This window comes from Urocitellus parryii, chromosome 10, assembly GCF_045843805.1.
Source record: "Urocitellus parryii isolate mUroPar1 chromosome 10, mUroPar1.hap1, whole genome shotgun sequence".
NCBI lineage: Eukaryota > Metazoa > Chordata > Mammalia > Rodentia > Sciuridae > Urocitellus > Urocitellus parryii.
The window spans coordinates 36,091,300-36,109,608 of NC_135540.1; the positions used below are offsets into that span (position 1 = coordinate 36,091,300).

Sequence of the window (18,309 nt, forward strand, 5' to 3'; positions counted from 1 at the left end):
GGCAAGCTTTTACAAAAGTGTTAGGGTTTAAGGCAAAATCATATGTGTAGGAGCAATGCTAGAATTGCTCCCAAAGGGGGAGCTGTTGTACTGCCGGTCAACTAAAACCATTAAGGAGGATGTTTATCAAGGTCATAATATGAAAGGAGAGACAAGGAGCAATGTTAATATGCAGTATCAAAAAAAAAAAAAGGTTAAGATTTCAGCTTCTGTTCCTACAAAATTGTTACAGCGTAAGACATAAGAGTAGATGAGAATCTGCTATATGTATCAAAGGAAAAGTCTGGGGTTGTTGGGAAGCATCTTGTAGCTAAAGAATACACAGCTGGGGGGCGGGGGAGGCACACAGAAATAAGGCAGAAGTGACAGAGAGCATTTATGAGCACCAGACATTTTTTTCTTTCCATGTCCCAAAGACAGCATCAGTTTCATCAAATGAGCCTTGTATCTGCTAGGCTTTTTTGAGTGACTGAGTATTATATTCTATAAATGATAATTCACAAGAAAAAAAAAGGAGAAGGAAGAAATAAGCAAGAGAGAGAGAGGGAGGGAAAGGAAGAGAGAGAACGTGTATGTTTTATCCTTCTATGGAAGGAAAAAGGTAAAAATTAAAGCTTAAGATAGCTCAGGAGGCATCATTTGATCTGAAGTGTTTACAATCTGTAGTTTTGTATGATTTTTGGAGATAGCTCCCTTGGGTGTCACCCAAAAGTTGGCTTTCTCTATAGGGCTTTGTCTTATACATTTGACAAAATGTGACATTACTCTAGAAACTGAGTGACCAGTCCCTTATTTGCGTCTTTTGGATGAGCAAATAAGTTTCTTCTGACCTATGGATGTTCTGTTATGCTGATGTTTCCTGTGGTGCTATTACACATTTTGAGGTATTCTCCCTGATGCTGTTGCCCAATTTTAGGTCAAGAGGATTGAGTGCCTCTTATCTTTAGTGACATTTATAAGCAAGCACACATTTCTAGGGATGAGCCTCTGATTAAAGGAAAGAGAAACTGAAAGTACAGAGGTTTACAGAGAAAGCCATGAAATAAAAGGGCAAAAGTTTAAAGGAAAAAAAAATCAGTAAAACTCACCAAAGTATGTTTGTGGTTCCTTCATGTTTACCAAAGATATGTCACTGGACAGGGATCTGAGGAGGTTCTGCCAAAGAGAATGAGACCTCAATTTGGCCAAGGGAGGCTCTTATCAATCTCCACTTATAACAGTGATCTTCCTTATGCTTTTCTGCTCTGCCATGAAGAGTTGTTTTTATTTTTAAATATTTATTTACTTATCTATTTTTTGAGACAAAGGAAAAAAAAAGTTTTATTGCTTTGCTACCAAAGAAAAAACTCTTAGCCTTTGTTTATGTTTTATATGTAATGTTGTCTTGTGTTTTTTGTCAATATCCCCAACTTACCTGAGATACAGCTCTGCCTTTCACCTTACTCCATGTTAGAATGGCTCCAAAATAGGCTATATTGAGCTCATTTAGAGTTATGATCAAAAGATCAAATTTTGTTGTGAAGATTACTGTGATCTCAAACAGGGGATATAGTACATAACTAAGTAAAGGTTTAAGATTTTAACAATCATTTTACTTGGTTCATAGCTATTACACAAACTGAATATATTTTGCCCTGTTAACTTCATTGTGTATTTTCCTTGCAAACTTTATAACTGTTGCCTATTAGTCTTTTGCAGAGGTCCTGCTTCTACTAAAACAACCTGAGTTAATTTGAGATAATAAGCCATTACATGTAGGACAGATAGGATATAATGCTAACTTACAGTTACTTGTCCCAATTATATGAAAGGGGTAGGTAAAATTATAGATACTGGAGTTATAACTTGTTACTGACACTTTAAGATAGATGAAATTGGCCTGCTGGGTGTTTAAAACCCAAAACTTAGAGATGAAAGTCAAAGAAAGAGAAGGGCCCTCTTCTTTGTAGAATGTGCACTGGTTGGCTTCCTGTTCTCTAGGGTCCTCCCAATCTCCATAATTAGCAGATGTGGCAGCTCACCAAAGGGCCCAGAGAGGGTGCCTATCATTCTCTGGGTCCTAACTAACTGTAGAAATCAAGGGCATAAATACCCTTGCTGCTCTGCCACCGCAACTTATTTTTTTAAATAAATTTGTTTCTTTCTCTTTCTCTCTCGCTGCTTCTCCCTAGTCTGTCCCTCTACCCAATCTCAGGCAAAATAAGATTACCTTTTGTCCCCATCTTAGGCAGATTTATCTGTCCTTGAGTACACACTCACCAGAAGAATGAAGTAATCCAGACTTTGGGGATGGTACCAGAAGATTTCTGAAATTACTATCTCCCAAATTAACAAGTGATTACAACTCCAACAAAGAACATGTGGAATGTAGCCTTTGAATCATCTCCTTAAAATCCACCTGTCCTGCTAATGGACAGAACCACAGCCCTTGAGACAGGAGTCCCCTGTTTTTTTTTTTTTTTTTTTCTTTTTTTAGAGCATTCTAACAGGTTAAAAAAAAATCTATCAGACAAGAACTTGGTGCTAAGAGCCATAGCCAAGTAGGAATGACGCATGGCATTTTTGGTTGAAAGGTGACCCCAGCAAGCCATTGAGATGATAATGATTATGTTAAGATTGCATTCAATTGGAGATTAGACCCCTGCTGTCCTCCTTGGCCTGCTACTTTGGAGCTCTCTTGGACTCCTGGAGAGTTCCCATTGGTTGGGGAAGTGCGGTAGGAGGGAATTCTGGAGGAGGGATTTCCTGTTGGTGTAGTGTGGCCCAGGAGGAGCCACGTGGCGTGGCATTCGGCATTTTTCCAGGGAGCACGTGTGGAGTGCACTGGTGGAGTTCAGAAATAAAGTTTGTTCCTGCTTCAGTGGCTTGTGATTTGTGCCCAGCCAGACTGCGGCAAACTTGGAAAGAAATTATCAGTGAACTGCTAGAGTCTACCCCTGAGAGCCACAGCATGCCACTCAGTTGTAGTGGAGAGGAATCTGACTTTGCCAGACAGACCCTCTGAGCTGATGCCAGCTAATTAGCTGCTAGCATTGAAAGGTGTTTTCTAGGCTGCAGAGGCCTGCGACTTGACTTTCACAGACCCCACCCACCAACAGAAGTGAAGAATCTAGTTTTAGCTCAAATGTTGGTTTCTAAATCAATCATCACCAACATAGACTAGCAACCACCAGACTAACAACCAAAATATGTAGAACAATTACATTTGAGCAGAGTGCATTTTCCAATATCAATTTTCTTCATCTTGCTCATAGATTTACAACTATAAGTAGAACAAACAGCTGATTTCTCCTAGCGGGAACCAAGACAGAATTGATGCTTTCCAATTTTATGTAAATCACCACAGAGGCCACCTCAAACCAAACTGGTTTCTCTTAATACCTTACAGACCCTCCCTGCTAAGGTGTCAACATAAAGTTACAGAATAAAAATTTGATAGTCATGGCAAAAATGTGACTGAGAGTCAAATTTGTTCAAAAGATACTGAAATGGCTCAAAGTGTCAAAAAAAAAAAAAAAGAAGAAAAGAAAAACAAGGAAAAGAAAGGGTAAGGCTTGATGAGCACCTCTAGGGAGTATTTGCCAGGGCTCAGACATCGGGGCCCATAGAGTCCAGAATTTGTTTCTCTATTTTACCAAATATTAGTAGAAAGCAGCTGACCCTGTCCCAAAGTAGAAAGCAATGGGACATCCTGAAATAAATGCAATTTTTTTGCAGCAGCAGCAGCAGCATGGGACCCTCCATTTCTGACCTCTTGACTTAGAGTTGGTACCTGCAGGTGGCTAATGACCAAAGGGTGCGAAGGGTGTGCTTTCTCTTGGCTGGCTCCCCAAAGTTGTTGCTGGATTCCTAGACTAGAGGCATGACTCTGGGGATCCAACAAATAAATTTTAGCCACTCACCCTAAAAATTAAATGGAAAAGGTAAAAGCATGAAAGGATCTTTTAACAGGGTAGCTTCAACAAAAAGACAGTGTAGCCTTGTCTTAGCCTTATCTTCAAGGTTATGATAATGACTTTAAGGTTTTATAGAAAGGGAAATTAGGGTGAGCTTTGGGATTTTGCATAGGTGGAGGCTTTGGGTAACTGCCCAAACAGGTGATCTTGGTCAGATGTAATCTGATCTATCATTATCTCAGAATTAGTCAAGCAAGGCCTTGTTGACAATTAAAAAAAAAAAAAAAGTGTTGTTGCCTAATGTTTACCTCTTTCTCATCACAAGATGTTTATCCATCAGACCTATCATTCTTGGAACCCAAAGTATCTCATAGCAAAGAAGATAGATGCAAAATGGAAGCAGTCATTCATCCTGTTTTCAACACCCAGGAGACATTTGCAGGCAAAAGCAAAGAGTCTAAGATAATAAAGAGTTTCATTTCAAAGTGAGAATTACTTCAATCAAACTTCCAAACCAACATTGATCTATTAAATTTTTAAAAAATAAAGTTTAGATTGCCATATTTTAGGAATTACTTAAATGATTGCTACTTTGAAGGTTACTGGTTTGGGGTTAATTTCTGGGAATTCTTTTATGCCCTGAATTCAATTCTCAAATAATCCTTTTGACTCTTACCAAGTTAGTGCCCTTATTTGTTTAGACATTTCCTCTAGTGTGTTTCACCTTGAGTCCCTGAGTTCAGACAGCAACTGAAAGGGAAAATAATATAAAGATGTTTCCAGGTTTTCTATTTTAATTACAATTTTAAATGGAAAAATATTTAGTTATTTGCCATTTATCTTTGACCTTCCAGGGTAGTTGTAAATGGAAAAAAGTCCCTGGATTTAGGCCACAGCAAGTCCTTGGTTGCTGATGAAGAGGAGAGGATCTGAAAGGGTGCAGCTGTGGTCCTCTCAGTGTGGCTTCTTTATTGAGTAAAGAATATTTATGTAAATAAAGACTTTTAACATACTCAGAATTTCCCCAACATCCTGTTGGCCCACGGTATGGACCTTTAACTCTGTTTATCTATTGATTTAAGCCCCCAACATGTTGCATGGGAATCATGATTGTAAGTGAATACTTCAGCTTCTTAAATCAGAATCCCTTGTATGGAACACAAGATTCCTGTTTTCCTGAATTCTGTCTCATAGTTGCCTACATTTAAAAAATTTTTTGTTCTGGGGATTGAACCCAGGGATATTTTACACTGAGCTCTAACCCCAGCCATTTTTAATTTTAATTTTGAGATAAGGTCTTGCTAAGTTGCTTAGGGCCTAGATAAATTGTGGAGGCTGTTCTTGAACTTGTGATCTTCCTGTCTCAGCCCACCAAATCACTGGGATTATAAGTGTGGGCTACCATGCCTGGCTCAGTTGCCCATATTTTAGCAAATCTCCTGTGTATATAAGCATGTCACACTGTGCATAAAATTAATAAATAAAGTTCAATTACCACAGTTTAATCATATAACACCAGATTTTTGAAACCTGATTCAAATTTAAGTTGCCATAGTATATTTAACTGTATTAGCATAAATTACAAATTCCACTGCTAGCTCTTCAATCTATAAGTCATTGCCTATGCAACAAGTGTGCATCACTCTCATGACCATTCATGACACTGATTTCAACACTTTTCTGATTAATCACTAGACATATTCTATTCAGTTTATGTTGTAGGTACTGGGTGATGGCTGGTTCATGGATGGTGATAAGACTTCATCAAGACAAAGAGAAGCAGTTAACAGAGTTTATTAGAGGAAGATACACTCCTAAGTGTGTATCAGGACCAAAAGAGAGAGAGAGAGAGAGAGAGAGAGAGAGAGAGAGAGAGAGAGAGAGAGAGACGTCTTTCCAAAGATTCAGAGGGGATGGATTTGGGCTAATATGCACTTCTGAGTTGTTTGCCACTGGCAGGATTTTTGCTAGGAGTGGCTTATGGTAAATGAGGGATGATTGACAGATTCCTGTGCCTTGCCCATAATACTTATTGCACATGTGCCAAATGTTCATTACCAGGTTTTAAAGCCAATGCATTGGAGGTCTTAAACAAGGACGTTACCCTCTTAGGTTAATTAGGTTAAAGTTGGAGGTCTCAGCTTGTTCCTCAGGATGGTTGGGTAATCTTATTAAAAATATGATCTTGCTGCTTTTGAGGAAGTTATCTCCTCTGATAATAGCCATAACGTTAGGGCTGAATAAAAGGGAGGTCCTTAGGCTCACATCAACTCTGCTGATCAAAGTTGGGTGAAGCCTGGAAAAATGTTCCTTAATCTTTCCTGGCTCAGTTCATGCTACAATATAGTGTACAGTGTCACTTCCTTTTTTTCCCAGTAAATAACCCATGTGACATTCAACAAAAATTAACAATTGGGAAAAAAAGAGATAATAGGTTACAAAAGATAAAAATAAAGTTCTCTTAGAACTGCTTTCATACTGTCCCAGAAATTTCAATATGTTGCATCTCTGTTCTCATTCATTTCTAAGAATTTCTTGATTTCTATTCTCATTTTTTCTCTGATCCATTCTTCATATTGTTGATTCTCCATGTGTTTATGTGGTCTATATTATTTTTCTTGCTGTTTATTTTCAAATTCACTCCATTATGCTCTGTTAAAGTACATGGGATTACATAGATTTGTTTGTATTTGCTAGCATTTGCTTTGAGACAGAGAATATGATGTGTTTGGGAAAAAGTTCCTTGCACAACTAAGAAGGTGAATTCAGATATCTAGGGATGGAATATTCTGTAGATGTCTGTTAGGTCCAATTGATTATAGTGTTACTTAGGTTGGGTATACCTTTATTCACTTTATGTTTTGATGACCTGTCTACTGGTGATAAGGGTGTGTTGAAATCACACAGTATTATTGTGTTAGGGGTCTATGCAGGATTTCATGTTATGGAGTATTTTTTAATTTAATTGAGTGTGTTGACATTTGGGATATAAATATTTTTTGTTATTATAATATCTTCTTTTTAGACTGTTCCCTTTACCAGAATGTAGTGATCTTCTTTGTCTCTTCTGATTAATTTTTGCTTGAAATCTGCTTTGTCAGATATGAGAATAGCTATTCCTGTTTGTTCTCATGGTCAGTATGCATGAAAGATTTTTTTTCTCCCCACCTTCAGCCTGCAGATGTCCTTGCCTATGTGAGATGAGTTGCTTGTAAACAGCATATAGTTGGATATTGTTTTTCGATCTGTTCTGCTAATCTGTGTCTTTTAATTTGGGAATTGAGGCCATTAACTTTCAGTGTTGGTACAGATATGTACTTGTAGTTTCCTGCTTCTTTTTTATTTTTATTTTATTTTTTTGCTATGTTATATCCTGTCTTGATTCTCCTTTATTGAGTTATTCTTCTATTTGAACTTCCCTGTTTGGAAGTTGTTTTTTCTTGTTTTTAAAAATTTGTTCCTCTGTTTGCAGTTTGTCTTTGAGTATTCTTTGTAGTGTTTGCTTGGTACTTATCAACTTTTTGATTGATTTTTTTGTGGAATGTTTTTATTTTCCCCTTGAATTTGAATATGAGCTTTGCTAGGTATAGTAACCTTGGCTGGGAGTTGTTTTCTTTTAGGACTTGGAAAATATCAGTCCAGACCCTCCATGATTTTAGGGTCTGAACTAAAAAATCAGAAACTAATTTTATTGGTTTGCCTCTAAATATGATCTGATTTTCTCTCTTGCAGCTTTTAACATTTTTTCCTTATTTTCTGTTAGGTATTTTGATTATGATATGTCTTGGTGAGATTCTCATTGAATAATTTGTTTGGGGTCCTGCAAGTCACCTGTATGTCTACTTTATTTCAGATATGGGAAAAGAAAAATTTTCTGTAACTGTCTCACTAAAAATATTCTTTATGCTTTCAGTTTGTATCTCCATATGCTCTTTTACCCCAATGATTCTTAGGTTTGGTCTTTTAATGTTGTCCCAGAGTTCTTATATTTTCTAGTCATGTTCTATATTTTTACCTTTATTGCACTCTGTGGATTCAAGTTCATATACCCTGTCTTCAAGGCCTGAAGTTCTGAAGCTCTAATATCCACAAGTAGTGAATATTAAAATGATAAAACATAGCCAGGCACAGGGGCACATGCCTGTAATCCCAGCAGTTTGGGAGCCTAAGGTCATTAACAGCTTTTTTGTTAATTCTGTTTTTCTGTAGGAGTGAATGTCCATGAGTGGGACCCAAAGGATTCCCCTACCCATTCTTACTTGAGACTTGATCATTAGTTTTGGGGTTTTGTCTCCATTATTCTTTGTATTAAATTATCACTAAAGTTTCACTGTGCTTAGTTTATATGTGGGGCAAGGTGCACTCTCTCTTGGCTGGGTTTAGTTCACCAGCTGCATCTCTGCCCTGTGAATTTATAGTGTCCATGTAGACTCCCTGAACCTCTCAAAAAAGTGGGAAACAAATAATAGCAATGATCAAAAGAAATAACATACAGTATTAAAATATATGCCCAGTGCCTACTATGACATTAACAATACTAATTACCACCAAAACAGGAATAATGGGGTTAGAAATTTCCAATAGCAAAAAACAATAAATAGTTGTGAAATAGATCAGCATTGAACAGCATATGTCAATTATGCCATCCACAATACTAATAACTTGACATGAATGGTAGGCACAGAAGAATATAAACCAAATAGTTCTAAAGGATTTTAAAAACATAGTTCATCAAGAGAAAATAAAATGTGGTAGGAAGGTACAAGAAAATTTAGAATGTTCAAAATATGAAAAGAGAGAATGCATAGAGATGTAACAAGTAGAGGACATTAAAATGATAAATCATAGCCTGGCACAGTGGCACATGCCTGTAATCCCAGCGGCTTGATAGGCTGAGGCAGGAAGATTGTGAGTTCAAAGCCAGCCTCAGCAAAAGTGAAGTGCTAAGCAATTCAGTGAGTCCCTGAATCTAAATAAAAAACAAAATAGGGCTGGGGATGTGGCTCAGTGGTTGAGTGTCCCTGAATTCAATCCTTAGTACCTACCCCGCAAAAAAAAAAAATAATAATAATAATAATAATAGAAAACAAAGTAAAGTGAAAAAGAAAGAAGAGAATTTTGTTAGTAGAGAAGAAAGGAGAAAAAATATAAAAAGAAAACAAAATCAAAATGAACAAAAATCCTACCCTCAAAGACAAGGAAAAATTAGTTATTATAAAAATAGAAAAAAGAAACAAATACATGTATATATATCCATGAACCAATCAGCACAGCAAGAACACCAAAAAAGAAAATTAAAAAATTCCTTAGCAATTGTAAACATGTAAGACATTGAAAATTAAATTTAAAAAATATTCACTCATTTGATAAATTTTTATTAAACACCAATCATGTACAATGAACAAAATAAACTATTATTTTGGAATACAAAAAAAAAAACAAAAGAAAATATTCTAAATGAAAAATGAAAGAACTGTCTTCACTGAAGCATTCAAAACTGTCAATGAGGCTAAATGGTCACTACCTATGTCCAACTATCTCACTATTCATTTCTTCTAGGGTTATGGAGGGAGGGAGAAGGGAGGAAAAGAGAGAGGGAGAGGGAGGTCTGGGGGTTGTTAACCCCTTCCTCTTTTTGTTGCTCATGTAGCTGTCAGCTGGAGAGGTCTAAAACCAAAGCTGGTAGAGATGGCTTTCAGCTTTTCTTCTTACCAGTTTAAGCAGCTGGGACTTAGTCTAATTAGGACTTAGTGACTCTGAAGGGTGGTATAATCTCTGGAGTGATTATATCAACACACCTCTAGATGCCAGTCTCTGCGTGGAGTCTGGATGTCATGAGCTTCCCAAGAATTCTATTTATAGGGCAGGGGAGCCAACCCACTTCTAGGCACACTCACTCTGCTGCCCACAAATATGCCTTTAATAGGTTTAGCATCTGAGTGTATTCACACCCACCTGTTCAATTTCCCAGTCCCCTTCAGCTGGTCATGTGAATGTCCAGACTCAAAAGGAAAGCAAATAGCACTCCTTTCCATATTTCTTACTTGAATTCCCTGGGTATAATCTTTTCTGAGCCTGTTTCAATCACTTTCTGCTAGGTAAACCCTAGACCACCCAGTAGATGCTCTCCAGGACAGTATGGCAGTATTTGTTACAATCTCCAATGCTCCGGTAGCAGAAGGTGCAGCATGAACTCTTCAAAATGGCTCTAGTCTCAGCTCTCCGCTTTCCACTTACAAAATGGATCATTTTTAAATGCCATTTTGCTGTGTAGTCTCTGGACCAGCTAAGTTCAGACTGTTTTTCTGATCTAGGAATTTTTTCCCTTGACAAATTGGTCCATTGTGTTTCTGTTTGTATTTTCCCTCCTTTCCATGGTGAACTAGGTACACTGCAACTTCTACAAAGAGCCTGAATCCAATGATTTTTTTTATTCTTTCTTCAATGCACTCAAAATTCTGAGTCTTTATGAGACTCTGACTGTACAACACTGAATTTCAGTGAATTCCCCCTTTTCACCTACCTTGCTGCTTGTATCCAAGCCAAGGAGCAATTGGAAATTCAGCTATCCTCTGTCATCTTGAGATCTCTTCAGATGTTAACATATATGTTATTAATTAATAGAAAATTACACAGTCACAAACTTTTAAAATTGGAGTGATAGTAATCTCCCTATTTATTAAAAAGATGAGAAAACTGATATCAGAGATGTTGGCAACTTGTCAAGAGTTTCTGAAATTCAATTCCTCTTTTTCAGGTCAATAAATTAGACTAGATTTCTTCTCCACTCCTGTCTCATGAGATAAACTATTATACAATACATAATAGCATCAGTATTTTGCTTGGTTCTGTCACGTAAAATATGGCTTGTTATGATTTTTGTGAATTTTTTCTAATTAAAATAATTGTTGATCGCAACTGGTCAGAAAATAATATAAAATCTTTATTGGGTATTTAAAATAAATCAAGGTTCTCTTTTTTTTAATGTGAGGGTAATTCATAGTAAATTAAAGAGGGATTTAAGAATGTTTTTTAAGAAATAACATTTTTAGATAGGCAATTCCGAGGAAGAAAAACATCATACAAGCCAAGCCCAGATGGTTGATCCATAAGCTCCAAGGTGAGAGATTGAGGCCCTGAATTATCAAGAATTCTTCGCCAGTACATCTGAAATTCAACACAAATAAAGTTACAATTTCATTCCTAGTATCTGTGAAATTTTACTCAATATATTTACTGTTTCTTTTTCCAAGAAGCCTACAGTTAACCAGGCGTTATCCCTTCATATCTAATAATTAACAATCATTAAATGGTTACAATTTTTCGAGATACCATGCCAAGCAATTTGCATCTAAACACTCAGTTAAACCCTAAAAAAATCTAAAGGGGTATTGATATTACACATATTTTAAAGAGGAAAATTAGGATTAACAACCTAAACCAAATTTGCAGTCATACTATGAACCAAATTTCTAGTCTCCAAAGATGAACTAATTTCCAAATTTGTAATGCTACTCTCTTCAAAGGAAATATTGTTCAGATAATTTTTCACATACTCCTGGTAGGGAACCCTCAGCTTTAATTGATGACACCTGTGGCCCTTGCTAAGATGATCAAAGATCCCCATATTTCCTCTCACAAGACAGCCATTCAAAGAACACAGGTTAAGAATTATAAAACTAGGATCAGAGAGGAGCAAAGGCTTGCAGCCAGAGTTATACTCTGGAGGCTTTTGCACCAAGACTGTGATGAGCATCACAGATACTGAGCTACAGAAAGCTACCCTCAGGGCCAGGAATCAGAGTAGGATCTTAAGTAGCAGCTGGAGCAGAGCAGGATGCAATGTCTTGCTACAGGTTACAAAAGCAGCTGAAGCAGAGCAGGATGAAGTGTTCTTGCCACAGCTTAGAAAAACGGCTGTTACAAAAAAACAAACAAACAAACAAACAAAAAAAAAAAAAAACCGTGGTGCAGCCACAATTATTGCCTGCTGCCACTCTGTGCATCTCTTCAAATTTAGAAGTTTCAAAAACATCAATGGCCTCTCTTTGCTGAAGAGAAGCTTCCTCCTTCCCCTTGTGAGGATGAGCCTTATGTAATTGTGAAGCCCATGGTGGCTCCTTATTTGGTCCTTCTTTTCCCATACACTTCATCCTGACCAGCAATGTGCCACTGACTTTGTGTTACAAAGATGTCACACCCAGATCAAACCAGGATTAAGGGGGAAAGAAAGAAAATTTTCACAGAATTTTTCCTATCAGTAATTAATAATAAAAATTTGTTATTACTAAGAATTATTTTAATACTATTTGGAAAATCTATGAGCTTAACACACTGGCATTCTCTTTTCTCTTGTTAATTCAAAACCACAACTAAAATATCAATCTTTCAAAAGCTCAAAACAGGTAATTCTCCACATTAAATACAATTTTGACTGCAGTCAAATACATACACAGCATGCTCCCATGCATTACCAGTGCACCATGGCTTACTTTAAGAGTGAGAAAACATAGATTCAGAAACTCTTGTTGACCCTGGAAGGACTCAAATTTTTTCTAAGCCCAGGAGACTTTCAATATCACACCACAGTAGAAAGTAATCAAATCCTTTAGGACACTGAACACAAACTTACATCAAAAAGCTGGGACCGCAGTTGCTCATTGTTATATTGGGTCCTGAACAGAAATTTTGTTCCAAAAATTCATTATGCTGCAAAGCCTGTAATACAAGGGGGAACAGGACAAGGTAAACACTTTCAAATTTCAAAGGCTGAGGTAGGAGAATTGCAAGTTCAAGGTCAGCCTGGGCAACTCAACTTAGCCAGATCCTGTGTCAAGATAAAAGAAAAAGGGCCTGGAGATATAGCAAAGTGTTAGAGCACATGCTGAGCATGCACAAGGGCCTGGGTTCACTCCCTAGTACCGCAAAAGAGAAAAACAAAAGTGCTAAAGAAGTATCTCAGTTACATCCTCCAGATTAATCCTCAAAAGGCCTAGTGTTGTGATGTTTTAAATTGGCCAAGAAGAAAGACTTCTGGTTGTTATTACCGCTTATTTATTTTCTTCTTTCCCAATATTTTAACCCCACAAACAATGTATTCCAAATAATGCAATGGTGCTTAATGAATATTGTTGATTTATGGTAATGATCTTTTCTTGTTTGTTTCAATCAAAACCAGTTATAAGTCTGGTAGTTAAAAATTTGGTTGTACTGTGTTAAGACACAGCTTTCTTTGGAGCCAATTAACTTGCCAAAGCCAATATGGCTATGAGTACTTCATGGTCTTTGTTTCTCTTCTAATTTGCCTTTTAGAATAAGCTGTTTTCCAGCCTCCCACCCTTCTTTTATTCTGAAAATATTTTTCACCTTTCATCTCCCTCAAACAATGAGGTGACTGAGAAAAACCTCAGATGAATCCCTGACCTTGTGGTTACCAAGGCTAACAGGAAATATTCATGCATTGTTCCTGAAAGACAGTTCCTGGATAGTAGACAGTCACAGTTCATGGATTGGAAATGAGAGGGTCAGGCTTGATTTTGTTTGTTCCCAGGTTAGGAACCCAGTCACAATGGCAGATGAAGACAACTTACCATATAGCCATAATGAGGAATACTGACGTATTGAAGCCAGGAGAGCTGAGGTGCCATGGTTTCAAAATTCAATGACATACCCAAGAAAACCTATGAAAAGAAAAACCAAGTATCAGAACTGGTTTAGTGTTTTCATGAGGAACCCTGGGCAAGGCCCTCTACAAGAACTCCACAACCTTCTAAAAACATCTCTGCTAAGATCTACACTTTCTTGAAATTCTTTCCATTTACTCTAAACAATAATCTTTGTTCTTTGCATGTCTATGCCTCTGCATAAATGAGGCAGTTTATGATATTAAAGGAAGGATAATATATGTATAAACTATATTACATGTTTCAATTATTTTGAAGATTTGTGGAAATAAGCCTATAATCTATATAATATGTTTCACTTATTTGGAGGATTCTTAATTATCAGGACTATGATATCAGCTTTCTTTGTAACTACACACAATGGAAGATTAAGAAATACAGCTATCTCTTAGTATCTGAGGAATTTTTTCCAGGACACACCATCTCACCCACAGTTACCAAAACTTGCAGACGCTTAAGTCCCTTATTTTAAAAATGGCATAGTTTTATATGTAACCTAGGTACATTCTTTATGCTGTAAATATATACATCCTGCATATTTTAAATCATTTCCATGTCTTATGTAAATACCTAACACAATGTAAATGCTATGTGGTTTAAACATTATGGCTTAGATGAGAAAAGAATAACTATACATATTCAGTCCAGACACAATTTTTGTTTTGTAATATTTCTGTGGCAGGTTGAATCTTTGGATGATGAACCCATAGATATGAGGGCTGGCTACATTGAATATTGACATTGCATTACCACTATCTGTTCTCCTAATAAAGCTGACCATCTAGGAACATACCAGAGATCCTGAGCATCACATATCCCTCTCTACTTCCATATGATATGATTTGTTATTCACAAGGGTCTGTGCAGTATATCCATGACTTTTGGAGTAATTTGGGGTTCAGAATGCAGGCTTAAGGAAACCCAAAGCCTAAAATTGATAAAGAGGATAATGTAGTGGAGTACAGCAGAAACCCCAGTCAATACATTCATCTAAAGCTAACAGAAAGCAGTATGACAATGGAGGTGACAAGAGAGAATGCTCAAGATAAAAAAGAGACACCTCTGAGGAACACAGAACACTTGACTCAACTGGTGCAAGGTGCCTTGGGATATGCAAAACAATGACCGGTGCTGTGCTGTGCCTACACATTTATTCTTGAAAACTCCAATGTGCTTAGTATACAACAGCATCTCTAAATAAAATGTGGTTTTATGATCGGTTTCTAAACTGCCACATAGAAATGTTTACAAGTTAATCAGTCAGAGCACCAAATGAAGCAAACAAAACATCTTAATTTATTGAAGAACACTTCATTTACTGAAGGATAATATAGGAAATATAAATAAGACAATACTTTCTCAGTGATATACATTGGTAGTTGCCAAATCTAGAAAGGAAAGAATTAAACTTTGGCAAGTGCTTTTACTAATTATGCATCACTGAAAGGCATCTTTTCCTACTGTAGCAGAAAGGACGTATTAATGGCTAGGCACTCCTGTTTAGTTCATGTCATAGTGGTAAGTAGTTCCATTTACCTGTTGATTCATCACTGTGAGTGCAAACTTTAGGGCCATGTAAGATTAGAACTTAACCATTAAGTAACCATTGAAAACAAAACAAGATCAGAAAAAATATTGATATAAGAGATCATCAGGAATCCAGAAATAATTGACCTATAGATTTAAGTTCCTACTCTGGTATGTTGTCAAAAATAGATATTTCTAGTGTTTTTATGTGTGTGTGAGACAGAGAGATGGAAATATTCAATGCAATGAAACTGGGGGGAAACCCAAGCCTAATATATAGGTTTGGACATTTTCCACTATTTTTAAAACTCAAGTTAGACTCCTCATGCTGCACACTCCTGAAGCTTTGCTCTGATCTTGGAGAGTAGTGAGTCCAACCAAACCATCTCTGCTGTGGGTAAACAGCTGGCAAATCTCTAATACCAGCATCAAAGGCAGGCAGGTAACTTGTCTTTTTTATGAGGTAATGGGCCAATGATAGTTCCTCTGGATTATCAAGTTCCAATTTATCAAGGTGAATGTGCATGAAGAAACAAGGTGAAAATTCTCTCTCACAGAAGCACAGTTCCCACTCACCAGCATAAACACAAAATAGACGGTCACCAGAAGTGTTTTTCCAGATGCTGCATTCTCACGTGTTCCTATAGCCAGGATCATGGCAGTGGTGGAATAAGCCACCATCAAAGTGGTAATCGTTGTGATGAGGAAAGCTGTTATCCCCCGTTTCAGCCCTCAGAAAGAAAAGAAGGGGTCAGTGCAGCTGTCTAGGTCTCCTTGTCTTTCAGACTGTTCAACATGCAAAGAACACTACAATTTTCCAATCAACTAATATCAGAATGAAAAGAAGACAAACATGACCCAACTATCATGATTCACCACTTCATTTTTTCCCCTCATTGTAACTGCACAAAGTTATCACAGTTCTTTTGTACATTTACTGATGAAGGACCTTTCCATGTAACACCTACTCTCCTTTACATGTAGTTATGAACAGTATCAGAGGTGGATACTGAGGTGGAGAGACACAGGCAACACAAATGGCTAAAATTCTACATTCTAAGGAGACTCAAGAGCATATTCATGTACCCAGACATCTCCACATTGTTCACTGTTTGCTGCAACTGCATTATTGAAGAAACTGGGGTTGGGATTCCACAAGTGGATTGAGTATCTTGGGAAATGGAGAGAGATTTTCTCCATAAGGGAAGACTTCCCTAGACAAACGATCACATGGCTCTGTGATAGAGAATGGGTTAGGTTAAGCAACTACTTTATAAATGGTAATAAAGCTAATGTTCTGGGTCATATAGTGTGAAGATTTTAAAACAGCTTCAAGAATACCAAACAGGAGTCTGGGGGTTTAGTTATCATGACACATTCTTTAGATGCAATTTTTATTTGTAATGTGGAAGATTTATGCTCTATCAATGGTTCTTACTCTCATGTGTTGTCAAAAATAGATATTTCTGTTGTGTTTATGTGTGCACGTGTGTGTGTGTGTGTGTGTGTGTGTGAGAGAGAGAGAGAGAGAGAGAGAGAGAGAGAGAGAGAGAGAGAGATATGGAAATATTCATGCAATTAAACTGGAAGGAAACCTGAGCATAATGCACAAACATCTGTCTATATCTGCAAACAAGTATTTTTATTAAATTAACCTTCTTTAAAAGTCACTATCTTTCTTTCACCATAGAAGGAGACAGGGAGAGAATGTATGTGTGTGTTGATTATTTATCCCTCTCAACATATCTCTATGGATTCTAGAGATATTACCTACCTATCTATATTTTATCTCCATATAGAGATATATGTAGAGATACAGAGAAGAAATGTAGATAAATAGGCAATAAATATTCCAGTTCCTCTAGCACAATCTCAAAGAGTTTTATAAATTCCCTCCATATTTGTATATGACACACAGCATTTCTCAATAAAATGTAGTTTTAATAAGAGTTTGTTGGACTGCTTACAGGGGGCATATACCTGAAAACAGGCTACTTAGGAGAACAAGGAAGCAGGTTCACAAGTTCAAGGCTAGCCTGGAAATTTACCAAGATTAAAATGTCTCATATTAAAGTAAAACTAAAATGGAATGGTCCAGCACTTGCCTACTGAGCTTATACCTTAGGTTCAATCCTCAGTACACCCCTCCCGCACACATGCACAAAAGTTTGTTTAGAAAAAATCTGAACAAGGCCCACATTTAGCAGCTTTATTAGAGAAGATACAATGCTTCAATAGCTTTTGGCTGGGTATGCAGTTTGGAGAACCATGAACATGCTTACAAAGAGAAATTAGAAATTAGCATCAGCTCATAGCTAAGACTGAAGACACATCTTTGTCTTATTACTTACCTAATATCCAGTATAGTATAACAGTAAATATAAAACTTGGAAAAAACCTCCTGAATAGGAACTCAAATAACAGTTTTCCAAGGAAGTAAGATGACACTCTGTAGTATCCACTGATGTACTCAAGTCTACAGAACAAAAACACATACCACACATCCCAGATTAGTCCAAGAAGGCACAGCCCAAATGAGATGCTGTTGTGCAGACTCCTGCTGCCTCCAGGTCTGACACTGTAGGTGCCAATAGGCTCCAGGATGATCCCTGGTTAATGCCTTTCTCCTCCTCAGGTGCAGCCTCCCTGGGGCATCAGCCCCTCAAGGCTCTTGCTGTGAAGCTCTCATGACAGCACCCCTCCTGCCACCGCCCACTCTAGTGCACATCACCCCTCCAGGGACACAGTCTGCATCTCCTCACTCTCCTCTGAGACCTTGCTTGTCCTCTAAGGCTGTCTGAATAGCAGAACTCCAGGGCCCAATCTCAGTGGCAGCACAGGCTTTTCTTCTCCCCAATTCTGAATGTGAAGAATGTGACACTGATATTTTCCTAAGCCTTAATGTAAGTGCACATCCCTAAAATCCTTTTACTTCTGCTACTTTCATGTTACAAAAGAAAAAAAAAAGTCTTCTTCCTTCAATGATCACATCTCAAATGTGCCACCCCGTCAGCTACCAAATCCTCATCTTTCTTCTTCCTGAAATATCCTGTATTTCCAAACTCTTCCACCAGTGTCTTCATTCCTTCCCTCTGATGATTCCTGCCCTTGGAATGTAAGTATGGGAAAATCTCTTCCATCTTTGAAAACAGAAGAGACAAAACCAGCCAGCTCTTTACTGGAAGGCTGCCCTCTGGCCACTT

At 37.4% G+C, this 18,309-nt stretch overlaps 1 protein-coding gene across 3 annotated transcripts in view; it reads right to left on the reverse strand.

Moving 5' to 3' along the window:
* Positions 1–10,852: 10,852 nt before the first annotated feature.
* LOC113175391 (broad substrate specificity ATP-binding cassette transporter ABCG2-like) overlaps positions 10,853–18,309 on the reverse strand; it is an 85,473-nt gene continuing 78,016 nt past the window's right edge. For all 3 annotated transcript variants that reach the window (XM_077803243.1, XM_026379664.2, XM_077803242.1), the window contains 5 exons: positions 17,458–17,582; positions 15,683–15,837; positions 13,487–13,576; positions 12,529–12,614; positions 10,853–11,063 (listed from right to left, as the gene is read on the reverse strand). In XM_077803243.1, coding sequence (XP_077659369.1) covers positions 10,916–11,063; positions 12,529–12,614; positions 13,487–13,576; positions 15,683–15,837; positions 17,458–17,582 — 604 coding nt within the window. In that variant the 3' untranslated portion in view covers positions 10,853–10,915. The remainder of the gene's footprint in view (positions 11,064–12,528; positions 12,615–13,486; positions 13,577–15,682; positions 15,838–17,457; positions 17,583–18,309) is intronic.